Source organism: Kwoniella newhampshirensis, chromosome 7 (assembly GCF_039105145.1).
Source record: "Kwoniella newhampshirensis strain CBS 13917 chromosome 7, whole genome shotgun sequence".
NCBI lineage: Eukaryota > Fungi > Basidiomycota > Tremellomycetes > Tremellales > Cryptococcaceae > Kwoniella > Kwoniella newhampshirensis.
In genome coordinates, this window is record NC_089961.1 from 386645 (window position 1) to 399595 (window position 12951).

Below are 12951 nucleotides of genomic sequence, written 5' to 3' on the forward strand. Positions count from 1 at the left end.
CGTATTGGTGGACTCGGAAGTCCTGAATGTTACAATGATGATGATGATGCAGGACAGTACCTGCGCCCTGAGTTTCAGAGCATCTGTTCGGGCAGTATGACAGCGCAGAACGGAACAAGTTTACAGCATGGGTGATCCGCATTGTAAGCGTTGGGTGAAGGGAGACATGAGAATTCCGACGTCCTCTCCTCAAGGGCTCTCTGCATGCACAACCAGCGCTGTGCGGTTTGTCTTCCTGAATTCCACATGACTAATGATTCATACAACACGAATGCGAAAATGTTGAAAACGATGCGAAAATGCTGAGGAAGGCTGTTTCGGAGGGCACTATTTTGAAGTTTGTTTATACCCTACAGAAGGACCAATCGTCAGCTGTCTCCTCAACTCGCCGATCTGAGAGAATGGTCAGCTCACTCGAAGTGTCAAGTACTATATTACCACATATCGCACACAGTCCCTGGTGGAGCAGATGGTCATTTTGACGCAGCTGAATTTCCGACGTTGGACATACCTTTTTATAAGCACATTTCTGACATCTTGTAGCGTTATTTTGTTGGACCGATTGCTGTGAACCATGAAGGACGACAGATCAGTCTCTGCACGTCTGACATCTTTTGGATTTCAAATCTCATCCTGACGACCTCCAGTCACGGTAAGAGCGGAGTGTTCATTCTTGTTACATGAAGCGGTGCGGAGCAAATTCCGGGTTGAACGAAGACGACAGACCTTGCAGTCCAGACATTTGTTTCCGTACGGATTTATACTGCCTTTACTCGCTCCGCCAGGCTTGGAATACGGTGTCGCTCGTGCTCGTGCAGAGAGCAGCTTGTTCTCTCCTATCTTACGAGTGGATGAGGATGGTTGGAAGGGGTCAGGAGCGGCTAAGGTCGATACTTTCTGTGGCGTGGAAAAGGTTTGTTCGATGTTCCGGAGTGAGTGGAGCGGAGGGTATAGCGTTGAGCAAACAGGCACATTTGACAGAGATGAAATGAGGAATGGGTTATAGTTGAAGGGTGCGAGACAAGGCGAATGAATGAACAGAAGATTAGGTCAGCGAACAGAGTTCTTCTCCGACATTGTGCGACTGTACATGGACAAGGATGAAGTGCTTGCCAGCCGATAGTGGATGGGGTTGGGGTATACGCGACGTCGCAGCTCACCTTCTCACACTTCTTGCATACCATCTTGTTCACCCTTGTTTTTGCACGATACTAATTTATTATTGCTCAAGCAAGCAGATGTTATCATTACTGTACGTTGTTCAATCAATTTCCATTCTTTGGTTGAGACGTGATCATCAATTATCGCTCAACCGAGTTGCCACCCAAACGTCTGATGACCGGGATGTGAGAAAATAGGCGTGCGGTGTGGAATTCAGGGGCGTCCCTACAGCAACAGGTGTGCGGTGTGACGTGCGACGTGCGACACACCCGTTCACTTGCAGCTTGTTGCTGCTCATGGTGCTCATTCACCGATCAAGGACAACCTCACCGTCTAGTCGCACAACCAATTCACACAGGAAGTGGCTCCTCCGTGCCGCACCCCCAGGAGTGATCTAGTCTTCCCGCCCTCACATCCGCGCATACTCCATACCTCGGCTCCTTCTGCACCGCCAACATGTCGGTCCCTCTCGTCGTCGATAACGGTACCGGAGTAGGTCGGCCGTCCATAGTCTTTTGTAGCTTGAGCTGACTCTTCTCGTTGAATCCCAGTTCGTCAAATGTGGTTGGGCCGGATCCAACTTCCCAGATCATGGTATGTACATTCTCTATAGCGGCGCTTCAGCTTTTGTCTGGCCCTTGTGACTGATTGATCGATCTGCTTCTGCTTCTTCGTGTACAGTCTTCCCATCGGTGGTCGGTCGACCCATCCTCCGAGCCGAAGAACGACTCGGCACAGCCGCCATCAAAGATATCATGGTAGGAGACGAAGCCGCCGAGAACCGTTCTTTCCTCCAAGTCACACAACCGATGGAACACGGTATCGTCAAGAACTGGGAGGATATGCGTCATCTCTGGAACTACACCTTCGAAGAGAAGATGAAGGTCGACACGCGTGGTCAGAAGATCTTGTTGACTGAACCTCCGATGAACCCGAAAGCGAATAGACAAAAGATGTGCGAGGTCATGTTTGAAGAATATGGATTTGGGGGCGTTTATGTTGCCATCCAAGCTGTTTTGACCCTTTATGCTCAAGGTGAGCAAGGGGTCGCTCTTCATTCTGTCACTTCCTTTCACTGCCTCAACGATGTGTTTTGGCGTGTCTACCCATCTCGCCCGAAAGTTTGCCGTACTGATGCCTTCCATTCTGCCAGGTCTCCAAACCGGTGTCGTCGTCGATTCAGGTGACGGTGTCACCCACATCGTTCCAGTATACGACGGTTTCGCTCTCCCCCATCTCACTCGTCGTCTCGACGTCGCAGGAAGAGATGTCACCCGATACCTCATCAAACTTCTTCTGATGCGTGGATATGCTTTCGAGCGAACAGCCGATTTCGAGACGGTAAGAGGGATCAAGGAGGCTCTTTGCTTTATGAGTTATGATCTGGATCAGGATAAGAAATTGGCAGAGGAGACGACGGTTCTGGTCGAGAATTACACTGTATGTGAATCAAGCATTGTCTGAGAGGCCTGGGCAGAGCTGATATCGTCACGTTTCTCAGCTGCCCGATGGACGGGTCATCAAAGTTGGCTCAGAGCGATACGAGGCTCCTGAATGCATGTTCCAACCTCATCTCGTTGATGTCGAGCAACCCGGCGTTGCAGGTGAGCGGCATAGAGAATGAAACATCATAGCGTTGGCTAACCCAGGGGCAATGCCTCTCAGAACTCCTCTTCCAGACCATTCAACAAGCAGCTGTTGATACCCGTACCGAACTCTACAAGCACATTGTCCTTTCTGGTGGATCCTCCATGTACCCCGGTTTCCCGTCTCGACTGGAGAAAGAGATGAAGCAACTGTACCTGACACGAGTGCTTGCGAACGATTCTTCTCGGTTGAAGGTGAGTGCAAATTCACGCGTTTCTCTACGGAGAGACTCTGCGGAATTGTCTCCCGTACATCTACTGACGTGATCAATCCCGTCCTCCCGCAGCATTTCAAGATCCGAATCGAGGATCCACCTAGACGAAAACACATGGTGTTCCTTGGTGGAGCTGTGTTGGCTGATATCATGAAGGACAAGGAGGCGTTCTGGGTCACCAAGGAGGAGTGGGAGGAGCAAGGTATCAGAGCTTTGGACAAGCTTGGTCGAGGGGACTAGAGGAACCGGTAGAAGAGCGAATGGAGCGTTGTACAGAAAACCGATGGAGAGATATGCATCTACTCGCCTAAGTGATGCTTGCCCCGTCTCGTCTTGGGTGTGGATGTGATGTCGATCGGATGCGGTGTTACCATTACTGGGGCGGTACGAATGTGTGGCATCACGAGATCTTTTTGAATGATGCGCCACGTTCCTCGTGAGACGCGGAGCCAAGAACCACTCACTCACCACTAGCAACGCGATTCCCGACGACACCAACCCAGGCATTTGACACTCACTCAAGCTGTCGTCAACTTGTTTCTCATCGACTTGCTACTTTCCTTGCGTTGCTGACGATCGCATACCATCATCAAGCTCTACCATCCTGCCGCAATCCAGTGAGAATAACGACATCACGTTCGTCGTCATCTTGCAACTCCGCAGCGAACTCCGCGCTGATCACCCCTGCGTAGCGTCATCACGAAAACCCTAGAAAGCGACAGCACTTTTGCCCAGCTTGAACACGACTGCATCCTCCTTCCTAGTCGATGGTGGTGTCGCTAGAATCCAAGAGGAGCGGGTAGAGGTGAGTAGTTTGTTAAAGTTGCTGCAGCCGAACACATAAGCGATGATAGGCCATCTAGTGAGGTGAGGTCATCGCTAAAGACAAGTTTGGGGCAAGCAGCTTTCCTTCACAAATCGACATCAACGAGAGAAGGGCGGACCCGGACTCGTGTAGAGTCAGACACACTCCCTGTCGTCTCCCATCGTTGGCCGGAAAGCCATCCATTCGCTGGCAGCATCGTGCGCATTTGTCATCGCCGCAGACGATTCCACTCCACTTCAGCTGCCCTTCTTTCCTTCTTCGCCCATCCGGTGGACCATCGCACGAATCGAAGCTAGTAGCCAGAAGAGATCGAACGACAGTCTGGAAAGTCACCGTCGGATATTATACCGATCCAGAGTCTCTCTCGCAATGTCACGCCCTTCGTCTTATCACGATCAAGCTCACTATGTTGACAGACGTGGGGACGACCCGTTCGACTCTGGCTTCTCGCTTCCTCTCTTCAACCCACAGCCACCTTCTTCCTCCGGACTCGCCCCGATTCGGACCTCCATCGCGGATGGACCACCTCAAATTCCACCTCCTCCACCTGCTTCCGCTACTCAACATCGAGGGAGTATAAGCTACGCCGGCGCCGGTCAGCCGCCATCTTCTGCAGGAACACTTGCATCGCCATTCAGCGGTAGACCAGCAGCTTCGCCTCGTTCCGGAATGACTGGTCCGCCTCCCATAGGCTCTCAACGTCCTCAGCAAAATGTGAATTCCTCGGCCATCCCTTATTCGACCGTCCCTTACCCGCAATCCGCACATGCTGCGTCAAGCAATCACCACGCACATGAGCTCATGCCTCCACCGACATCGTCCAGCTCGCACGGCTATTTGGGGAGAAGCGCTTCGCTGGGAGCGAGGAAGAAGGACCCTTTCGCTTATCGTTCGGATGATGTGGAGAGTGGATTTGGGAACATGGACGTGAGCGATGAAATCTCGCCAGGAGGAGGAGGAGGAGGAGGAGGAGGAGGAGGAGGAGGAGGAGGAGGAGGAGGAGGAGGAGGAGGAGGAGGAGGAGGAGGAGGAGGAGGAGGAGGAGGAGGAGTCGCGACTTGGCCTGGGTTCGGAGGTTCGACATCTGGTTATTCCAATCAAAGGGATGTCGCCATGTCTCCCACTAGATCTTACAACAGCAATACACATAACAACTCGATGAACCCTCCTCCTATCCCTGCTCATGCTCTTAATCGAAGTCCCGCTCATAGCGATATGGTCCCATCGACGTCTTCCACCGCCGTGATAGGGTATCAGCAGCCCAGCTCTGTCTCAAATCCTTACATTCCTAGAGGATCTGATCCAGGTCCCTCGACAAGTGATCCTCATGTTCACAATCAATGGACTGATTATCGCAGACCATCGGTCAATCAACGAATGTCATCCACTGGCTCGTATCAATCTCGACAATCGGATCAACTCTCTCCATATGCGAAACCTACGTCCCTTGGAGAAAGCCCGCAATCGCCCCTATTGAACCCGTACGACATATCGCCAGGTATGGCTGCTTCAAGCTTTTCCCCTTCCTCGAATCCACCTCCTCAAACCATCCCTGTAATGCCAACTTCGCCTCGTAAGGGCCCGCAGTGGTCATCATCTAGTTCGTCGCGTCCTCAGGCTTCTCCAGTTGGTGGGAGGCCTCCACCTTCAGGTGGTAGAATTTCAGCTTCCGACCAGCTTTATCCAGCCAGTCAACCTGTCACGCCTGCTTCCAGATCGTATGACATGGGCCCGCCGAGAGGCTTACCATCTAGGGACGGCAGTAGGAGCCGAAGCGCGACGTCTAGGCAAGGGCTGAGGGAGATCAACGAATGGAAAGATCTGCGGCCAGTCGTTAACCCACAACCTAATGGCAGAAGAGCGGATCCTATGGCCCCAGGCAAATACCTCAGCGTGAGTGAAAACTCGTGCGTGTGCTGTGCAGCGCCCTAATCTTTCCGTATTGGTGTAGCCACTCAAGTGTCTGACCACTGCTCTACCTCAAACATACACCCTCGCTAATCCCGGTTTCCGGTACGAAACATCGGAGAATCCTCGACGGGTGTTGACCAAGCCTAGCAAGCCGGCACACAATGACGGCGCGGACAATGAAGACTGGGACTACATTTTATATGTCAACGACGTCTTGGGAGGAGAGCATGGGGGAGACAGGTTAGTTCAACGCAGCCTGACTATCTGTCGTATGGTCAAGAGCTGACGACGACGCTGGTAGATATCTTATCCTCGATGTTCTAGGGCAAGGAACGTTCGGTCAGGTCGTCAAATGTCAGAATATGAGGACGCATGATATATGCGCGGTCAAGGTTGTCAAAAACAAACCAGCTTATTTGCAGCAGAGCAAGATGGAAGTAGCAATTCTGGATCTTGTTAGTTGGCTCAAGTCATCACACTATAAAAGACTTGCTGACAGAAAGGTATCGCAGCTCAACAAGACACACGACCCTCACGACAGACATCATATCCTGCGTATGCTGGACTCATTCACTCACAAAAGCCATCTCTGCCTGGTGTTTGAGTGTTTGTCATCGAATCTGTATGAGCTTATCAAGCAAAATCAATTCAAAGGTCTCAGCACACAGCTTGTCAAGGTCTTCACGCAACAACTGCTGGACTGTCTGGCGGTTCTCAAAGACGCGAGGTTGATCCACTGCGACCTGAAGCCTGAAAACATCTTGCTCAAGTCGTGAGCATCACCATGAGACCGCCGATAGTGTCCACTATACTGATCCCTGTGTTAGTTTGCAATCGCCTCAAATCAAGGTCATCGATTTCGGATCGGCCTGTCATGAAATGCAGACGGTGTATACGTACATACAGTCGAGATTTTACCGTTGTCCCGAGGTCTTACTTGGTCTGCCGTACTCGGCAGCTATCGATATGTGGTCGTTGGGCTGCATTGTCGTCGAGCTATTCCTAGGATTGCCACTATTCCCTGGTACCAGCGAATACAACCAGCTATCGAGGATCGTAGATATGTTAGGGTGAGCGTCCATAATCCGACATTTGTCAGATGTTCGCTGACGGCGATCTGTTTGTTACTGGCAGCAATCCCCCGTTACATCTCCTGGAAGTCGGCAAGCAGACCAATGAGTTCTTCAATCACTCGACGGATGTCTACGGTCACAAACAATACAAGCTCAAGTCGATGCACCAGTACGCGACCGAACATCGCACAGATGAACAGCCTAGCAAACAGTACTTCAAACAGACTAAGCTCAAGGATATCATCATGGAATATCCTTTCGCTAAAAGGAACGCGAAGCAGTCAGATATCGACAAGGGTAGGTGACTAATGCTAGTCCTCAAAAATCATGTAGGCGCTGACAAATCTCACCAAACAGAAATGGCTATGCGACGAGCATTTGTGGACTTTGCAGAGGGATTACTGAACATGGATCCGATCAAGCGATGGTCTCCTCAGCAAGCCGCGAAACATCCCTTCATCACCGGAGAGAATTTCACTGGGCCGTACATGGTGAGTGTCAACGATGCGTGTGGATGGCGCTCACTTATCATTTCGACTACTTGTAGCCTGGCGCCCCGTCTGCGAAGAAAGTCTCTCTTCCCCCAGCTCAGGAGATGCCTGTTGCCACTCCCACCAAGAAATACGGAGGTCTCGTCCAAAGTCCGAACTCCTTGCGGACGCAGAGGATCTACTCGGATGCGGCAGCGTACAACCAGCAGCTTGCGCAACACCAATTGTACACCGCTCAGGTGCAGAGCGTCAACAACGCACCGCGACCGGGACCATTCTCTCCAGGATACGAAGTGCAACAGCAACAGTCGCAAGGCTATGGTCATACCGCTCGAGCGCCCAGTCAACAGATGCCTCAGCCACAACAGCAGCAGCAACGACAACCTTCTGGCCAATGGCAACCACCTACGGCTCCTCCCCAGCAACCGTACCAGCAACGTGTCCCGTCCCTTCAAAACTCCAGTTCTCATGCCTCACTAAGACAGCAACTACCAACCACCGCGCCGATGGTCACCGCAGCGACAAATCCACCCCCAAATTCGTACTATCCTGCTTCTCGCAACCGTGCCAACACCATCAATCAGATGGATGCCGTTCCCCCAGCTCTCGCCAGACTCGTTCATTTCGGTGCAGCAGATCCTTCTGGTACTCGCAACTCGCTTACACCTGTTCTCAATCGAGACGATTTCCAACGAGAGTGGGAACGGCGACAAGCAGGGCACGTCAAACAGAGTTCGATGCATAACCAAGGCTTCTCACAATTGGAGTACTTGCAGGAACAAGCTGAGCTTGCCTCCATGCAAGGGCAGAACTGGATGGTTCCAGGACCGTACCCAAACATGGGGTCTCATGGTCATCAAGGTCAAGCTTCTGGTCGAAGTCAAGGTCAAGGGCATCGATCGCATGCGTCCATCTCGAACCAGCAATATCAAATGCAGCCACATATCGGCGTGTCGCCTCCGGGCGACTACAGACCTCGACCGACGTCAGAGTACGAGTCACCGCGTTCTGCTTCGTCATCAAGGTATGGTGGATTACCGACGTATCCGCCTCCTGCCGCAACGGGTTCGTCAAGAGATCACATCTCCAATACAGGTGGAGGAGGAGGATTCGACGCCTTTGACACCAGAGATTCAGGAGGAATGGGCATGATGTATACTCCTCTACAGCCCAGTCAATCTTACGGTCAAGGAGGGGGATACGGTGGAGGTCACAACACGAGGGCGAGTTATTCGGGTCCATATGGTCAACAACAGCAACAACAACAACAACAGCAGATGCATCAGCAGGGTCAGCAGTCATCGAACCCCTTTGGCCAGCCTCAAGGAGGAGGAGGACAGGGAAGTCCAAGATATCAGAGGAGAAGTGGTTATGGCGCGTGAGGGTTAGAAGAACGAGCTCGTTACTGTCGATGTGGTGGAACCTCAGGTCTAATACAAAATCACATCACAGAGCACGAACGTGGAACACAACCTACACTTGACAATTGTCTTACTCGTGTAAGTGCTGCCTATTAGAAACGTTGACGAACGAATATATGAAATCTCATGCCTGATGCGTCTGTGGGTGCGGAGGTGTTCATCATCGACTAGATGTGTGCAATATAAGACGAGATCATGGACGGATGGACAATGGTGGGGATCATGATGATAATTGATGATGGGTACATGCTTTCGTAAATGTCGTTATAAGCTGTTCAGCCTTTCTAGATTACATATGAATGCTCGTCCTTCGTTCCCCATTCACTCCACTATTTCCTCCTTGTCCAGCTGTGACCACCAATACTGGCGCCCGTATAATTTTCTTCCACCATCTCTCTTTTGCAACCATCGACCAGGTTGACGAATGGTCTAATCCTCCACTGTATCTCTCGGTCTGTACACCCCTCCTCTCGCTTCGATAGCTTCTATGACGTCGGCCGGTGGTCGACCTGTGACTCTGACTGCGTAAATCCCTCGCATTCGTTTGTCTAGTTGGGTGGGCGGGACAGATCAGCCTTGCTTGATGTTCTTTCGGTGGGAGATGGAGGCGGGGGGTTACATTCAATCAAATTGGCGCAAATTGGCGATGAGACATTTTCGCGTGGAAACCAGTCCAGTGAACGGTACGAGAGGAAAGGAAGGGCGGCGGCCCGAGTGAATGGGGAGAAGGAAAAGTATCTAGGCGGATTCACAAAGAGCAGTGAAGAGTAGGAATAACGGGACAAAACGGCCTCGTAACTCACCAATCCGTTGCCATCTCGCTACCCAGCTTTCGGACGGTTCGATCATCGCTATCATACCATCGTACATGAGACTGGTACATTCGGCAACACGTTCGGCTGATCCTCTCATCTGTAAACGAAGGGAAAGTCAGTCACGATCCACAGGACAAGTCGTCGCGATATGTTGTCATGACGTTGGAAGGCATGAAAGGCAGTATGAGTAGGTATCGACGGAGATGAGGATGTGTACAGGCCCCCTGTACGTGTAGAGCCAGTCGGACTTTGCAGACTCACCTCCAAGATATCCTCACAGTTCGGACAACCCTGCGTCATGAAATCGTTTGTGGATTGCAGGATGGAACAGATCAGACAAGCTCTGAGCTCCGTTCTTCGAGAGCCGCCCTTGGGTGGCATTGTGGAGGACGCTCTATTGTTCAGGGCTGGGCGGTCGGGACGCGGATCCAGGTTGGGTTGGGTTGGGTTGGGGTTCGTTGTGAACTGCGAGGGAATGTGATACGACTTGCTTTGATCAAGATCAAGATTGAATGCGATGGAGGGAGTGCCACGTTGCTGAAATCGCCGTCGATATCTCCGTCACTCACACTTGTCATCCCGCTCACTGCTCACTCGTCGCCACCCATCAAAACCTCGAATTCACCCATTCACCAACAGTGTCGCATCTCCATCTCACTCTCACTCCTCGCTTTCATCGTTTGGTCCCATCACCTGTCTCTTTGCATCGCTTCTTCACGATGACTTCGATCAACCAGGACTCTCTCACTCTCGAAGAGACCAACAAGGTCCGGATATCATTGGGTCTTACACCTATCGGAGCTGCTCCTGCCGAAGGCGAGGATGTCCCGATCGATAAGGATGCAGAGGCCGAGGCGAACTATGCTCAGCGAAGAGAGGACATGAGGAAGGCCAAGGAGGACAAGGACATCAAGGAGAGGATAGAAAAGTAAGTACACGGCTTCTCTTCTTTCCTTACAACCCTACCTGAGAATTTTCGACGCCCGCTCTTTCTCTTTTCTAGTTCATGAGTGCACTGTGTTCATCATTCTATCGCAGCACAAGAGCAGTATTGACTTGAGAGCCCTTTCCTCATCACCATCAGGGCTCGAAACCGATCAGCTCTCAATGCGAAGTTGAAAGGATCCACGCTAGGAGAGAACAACGCAGACGATGGTCTCGATGCGAAGACTTGGATCAAGAAGCAGAAGAAGAGAGAGAAGCAAAGGGCGAAAGAGATGGCAGAGGCGAGAGCGAGAGATATGGAGGAGCAAGACAAGGCTGTATATGATGAGAGTGAGTGTTCGGTCTCTTCTCATCTTCTCATTATGTGGCGATGGCTGATCTGCGATTCAAATTCGTCTTTAGCCGACTTGACCGGATTGAAGGTTGCGCATGATGCCGACGAATTCGAAGAAGGTCAAGATGTCATCTTGACTCTGAAGGATAGTCGAGTTTTGGAGGGAGATGGTAAGTCGCAAGCCTTTCCTTTGGTCGACGTCGGAACGCTGATCAATCGAATCATAGAGGATGAGCTGCAAAATGTCAATCTGGTTGACGACGCTGCGGTCAGAGCTGCTAAAGAACGGAAACGAAAAGCAGCCGCTCAGTATACCGGTTATGACGACGAGGAATTCGACGAAAATAGGATAGGCCAGCGGGCAGAGGTTCTAAGTAAATATGATGACGAGTTCTCTTCGGGTAAGGTGAAGTCGGAAGGATTCCGATTAGGCGCATATGTAGAGAAGAGAATGAAGATCACGGACGACGATACGGAGATGATCGGGGCGCCAGCGACCAAGGTCAAGCTGAACTTGGATTATACGAAAGAGTTCGAGGTGTCAGATTACGCGAAGGAGGGAGAAGCGGGTTTCAAGAAGCCAAAGGTGAGCCTCTTCATTTACAGTACGGTCTGGGTTTACACTGACTTCGATTGCAGAAAAAGAAGGCTAAACGATCGGCACGACGAGCGGAAGCGGATGAGGAGGACGCGAATGGGATGGACATTGACGGAAAGCCAACGTTTTCCCGGAGACAAGTGGGAGACGGACCCGACAACCTGGTCGATGACGATGATCTGCAGGCTGCTTTGTCACGAGCTAGAAGGGAGAACGCGAAGAAGAAGCCGAAAGTGAAAGCGGAGGATTTGGCTGCACAACGTGAGCTTCAAGCTTCGATTCGCTGTATAAATATCCGGACAAAGCTCACAGTATTCACAGTCGCTCAGCAACGGCAAGAAGAGGAGACAGCACCTCGAGACGCCAATGATGAGGATGACGGTCGGATCACGTTTGACGAGACTTCCGAGTTCGTCCGAAATGTCACATTGGAATCTTTGGCAGCGCCTGTGAAGCGAGAACGAGCAGCGACACCGCCCACGCGGCAGGAGGAAACAGTAGTTGTAAAGATTGAGAGACCGGAGGATGGCGAGCTGGATGAGGACGAGGAAATGGACTCGGAAGACGAGGACGAAGCTCTTGCCGAGATAGCCGCTAGGGAGGGTATGTCGGTTGCGGAATATCGTGGCAAGATCGACTCACAGATGCAAGAGATGGAGACGATCAAGAAGGAAAGTGCGGAAGTGAGTAACGGTCTCATAATGTCGCTCTTTCGTTGTCATGTGCTAACGATTGATTCATTGGATCAGGTCGGGACGGAGGCGGAACCTGTCGTCGGAAACGGTATGGCTGGTGTATTGTCCTTGCTTCGACACCAAGGTGCTATCAAGTCCCGGACGGCAGAGGAAGAAGAACGTGAACGAATACAAAAGCAGAAGGATTTATGGTTGGCAGATCATCGACGTCGTATGGCTCAACGCGAGATGGAGAGGATTGCGGCGCGAGGCGGAAATAAGGATCAAGCGCAGAGAGAATGGGAGAACAGGATGCGAGAACAACAAGAAGCGAAAGATGCCTTGGAAGCGTATAGAAACTACAAACCGGATGTGAATATCGTCTATCACGACGAGTTTGGAAGACGTAAGTGTTCTTCATCCTCCAGGAAAATGGTCTCGAGCCTAATTGACATGACATTCTGCTTCACAGAGATGACACCGAAAGAAGCTTGGAAGAGTCTGTCTCACAAGTTCCACGGAAAGACATCAGGTCGAATGAAGACTGAGAAACGACTAAAGAAGATCGCCGAGGAGCGAAAACAGTACACGATGAACGCTACGGATACTCCGACTGGAATGACGGATGCGTTTGCGAGACGACAGCAGAAGACGGGAGAAGCGCATATGGTCTTGAGCGTTGGTAACAAGGGTTCGGTCCAGATGTCCAGTAACAAAAAGCGCTGAGTCGACGGCGAACAATCCATCGTTCGGAAAACATTGTTGTATTGGTCAGACAGTTCATTTCACTTCAAACGCATTCATGCATTATCATCATCATCATCATCGCTGGTCTTTACGT

The 12951-nt window shown here is 51.3% G+C and overlaps 4 protein-coding genes across 4 annotated transcripts; 3 read left to right on the forward strand and 1 right to left on the reverse strand.

Annotated features, from left to right (window-relative positions):
- Positions 1-1617: 1617 nt before the first annotated feature.
- Positions 1618-3262, forward strand: IAR55_003856 (uncharacterized protein; the record flags this gene model as incomplete). The annotated part of the gene is made up of 7 exons (XM_066946962.1): positions 1618-1653; positions 1713-1755; positions 1843-2196; positions 2315-2601; positions 2663-2765; positions 2827-3002; positions 3095-3262. The coding sequence occupies 7 exons, from the start codon at positions 1618-1620 to the stop codon at positions 3260-3262; spliced, it is 1167 nt and encodes a 388-aa protein (XP_066802341.1).
- Positions 3263-4217: 955 nt separating this feature from the next.
- Positions 4218-8705, forward strand: IAR55_003857 (uncharacterized protein; the record flags this gene model as incomplete). The annotated part of the gene is made up of 8 exons (XM_066946963.1): positions 4218-5741; positions 5800-5999; positions 6061-6214; positions 6272-6531; positions 6587-6829; positions 6894-7129; positions 7190-7323; positions 7380-8705. 8 exons carry the CDS (start codon positions 4218-4220, stop codon positions 8703-8705), a joined length of 4077 nt encoding a protein of 1358 aa, XP_066802342.1.
- A 468-nt stretch (positions 8706-9173) lies between these two features.
- Positions 9174-9940, reverse strand: IAR55_003858 (transcription elongation factor SPT4; the record flags this gene model as incomplete). Its single annotated transcript, XM_066946964.1, has 3 exons — positions 9174-9292; positions 9548-9656; positions 9821-9940. 3 exons carry the CDS (start codon positions 9938-9940, stop codon positions 9174-9176), a joined length of 348 nt encoding a protein of 115 aa, XP_066802343.1.
- A 338-nt stretch (positions 9941-10278) lies between these two features.
- IAR55_003859 (uncharacterized protein) lies at positions 10279-12836 on the forward strand (the record flags this gene model as incomplete). The annotated part of the gene is made up of 8 exons (XM_066946965.1): positions 10279-10487; positions 10644-10834; positions 10907-11008; positions 11066-11424; positions 11478-11697; positions 11758-12119; positions 12186-12516; positions 12583-12836. 8 exons carry the CDS (start codon positions 10279-10281, stop codon positions 12834-12836), a joined length of 2028 nt encoding a protein of 675 aa, XP_066802344.1.
- Positions 12837-12951: the final 115 nt, after the last annotated feature.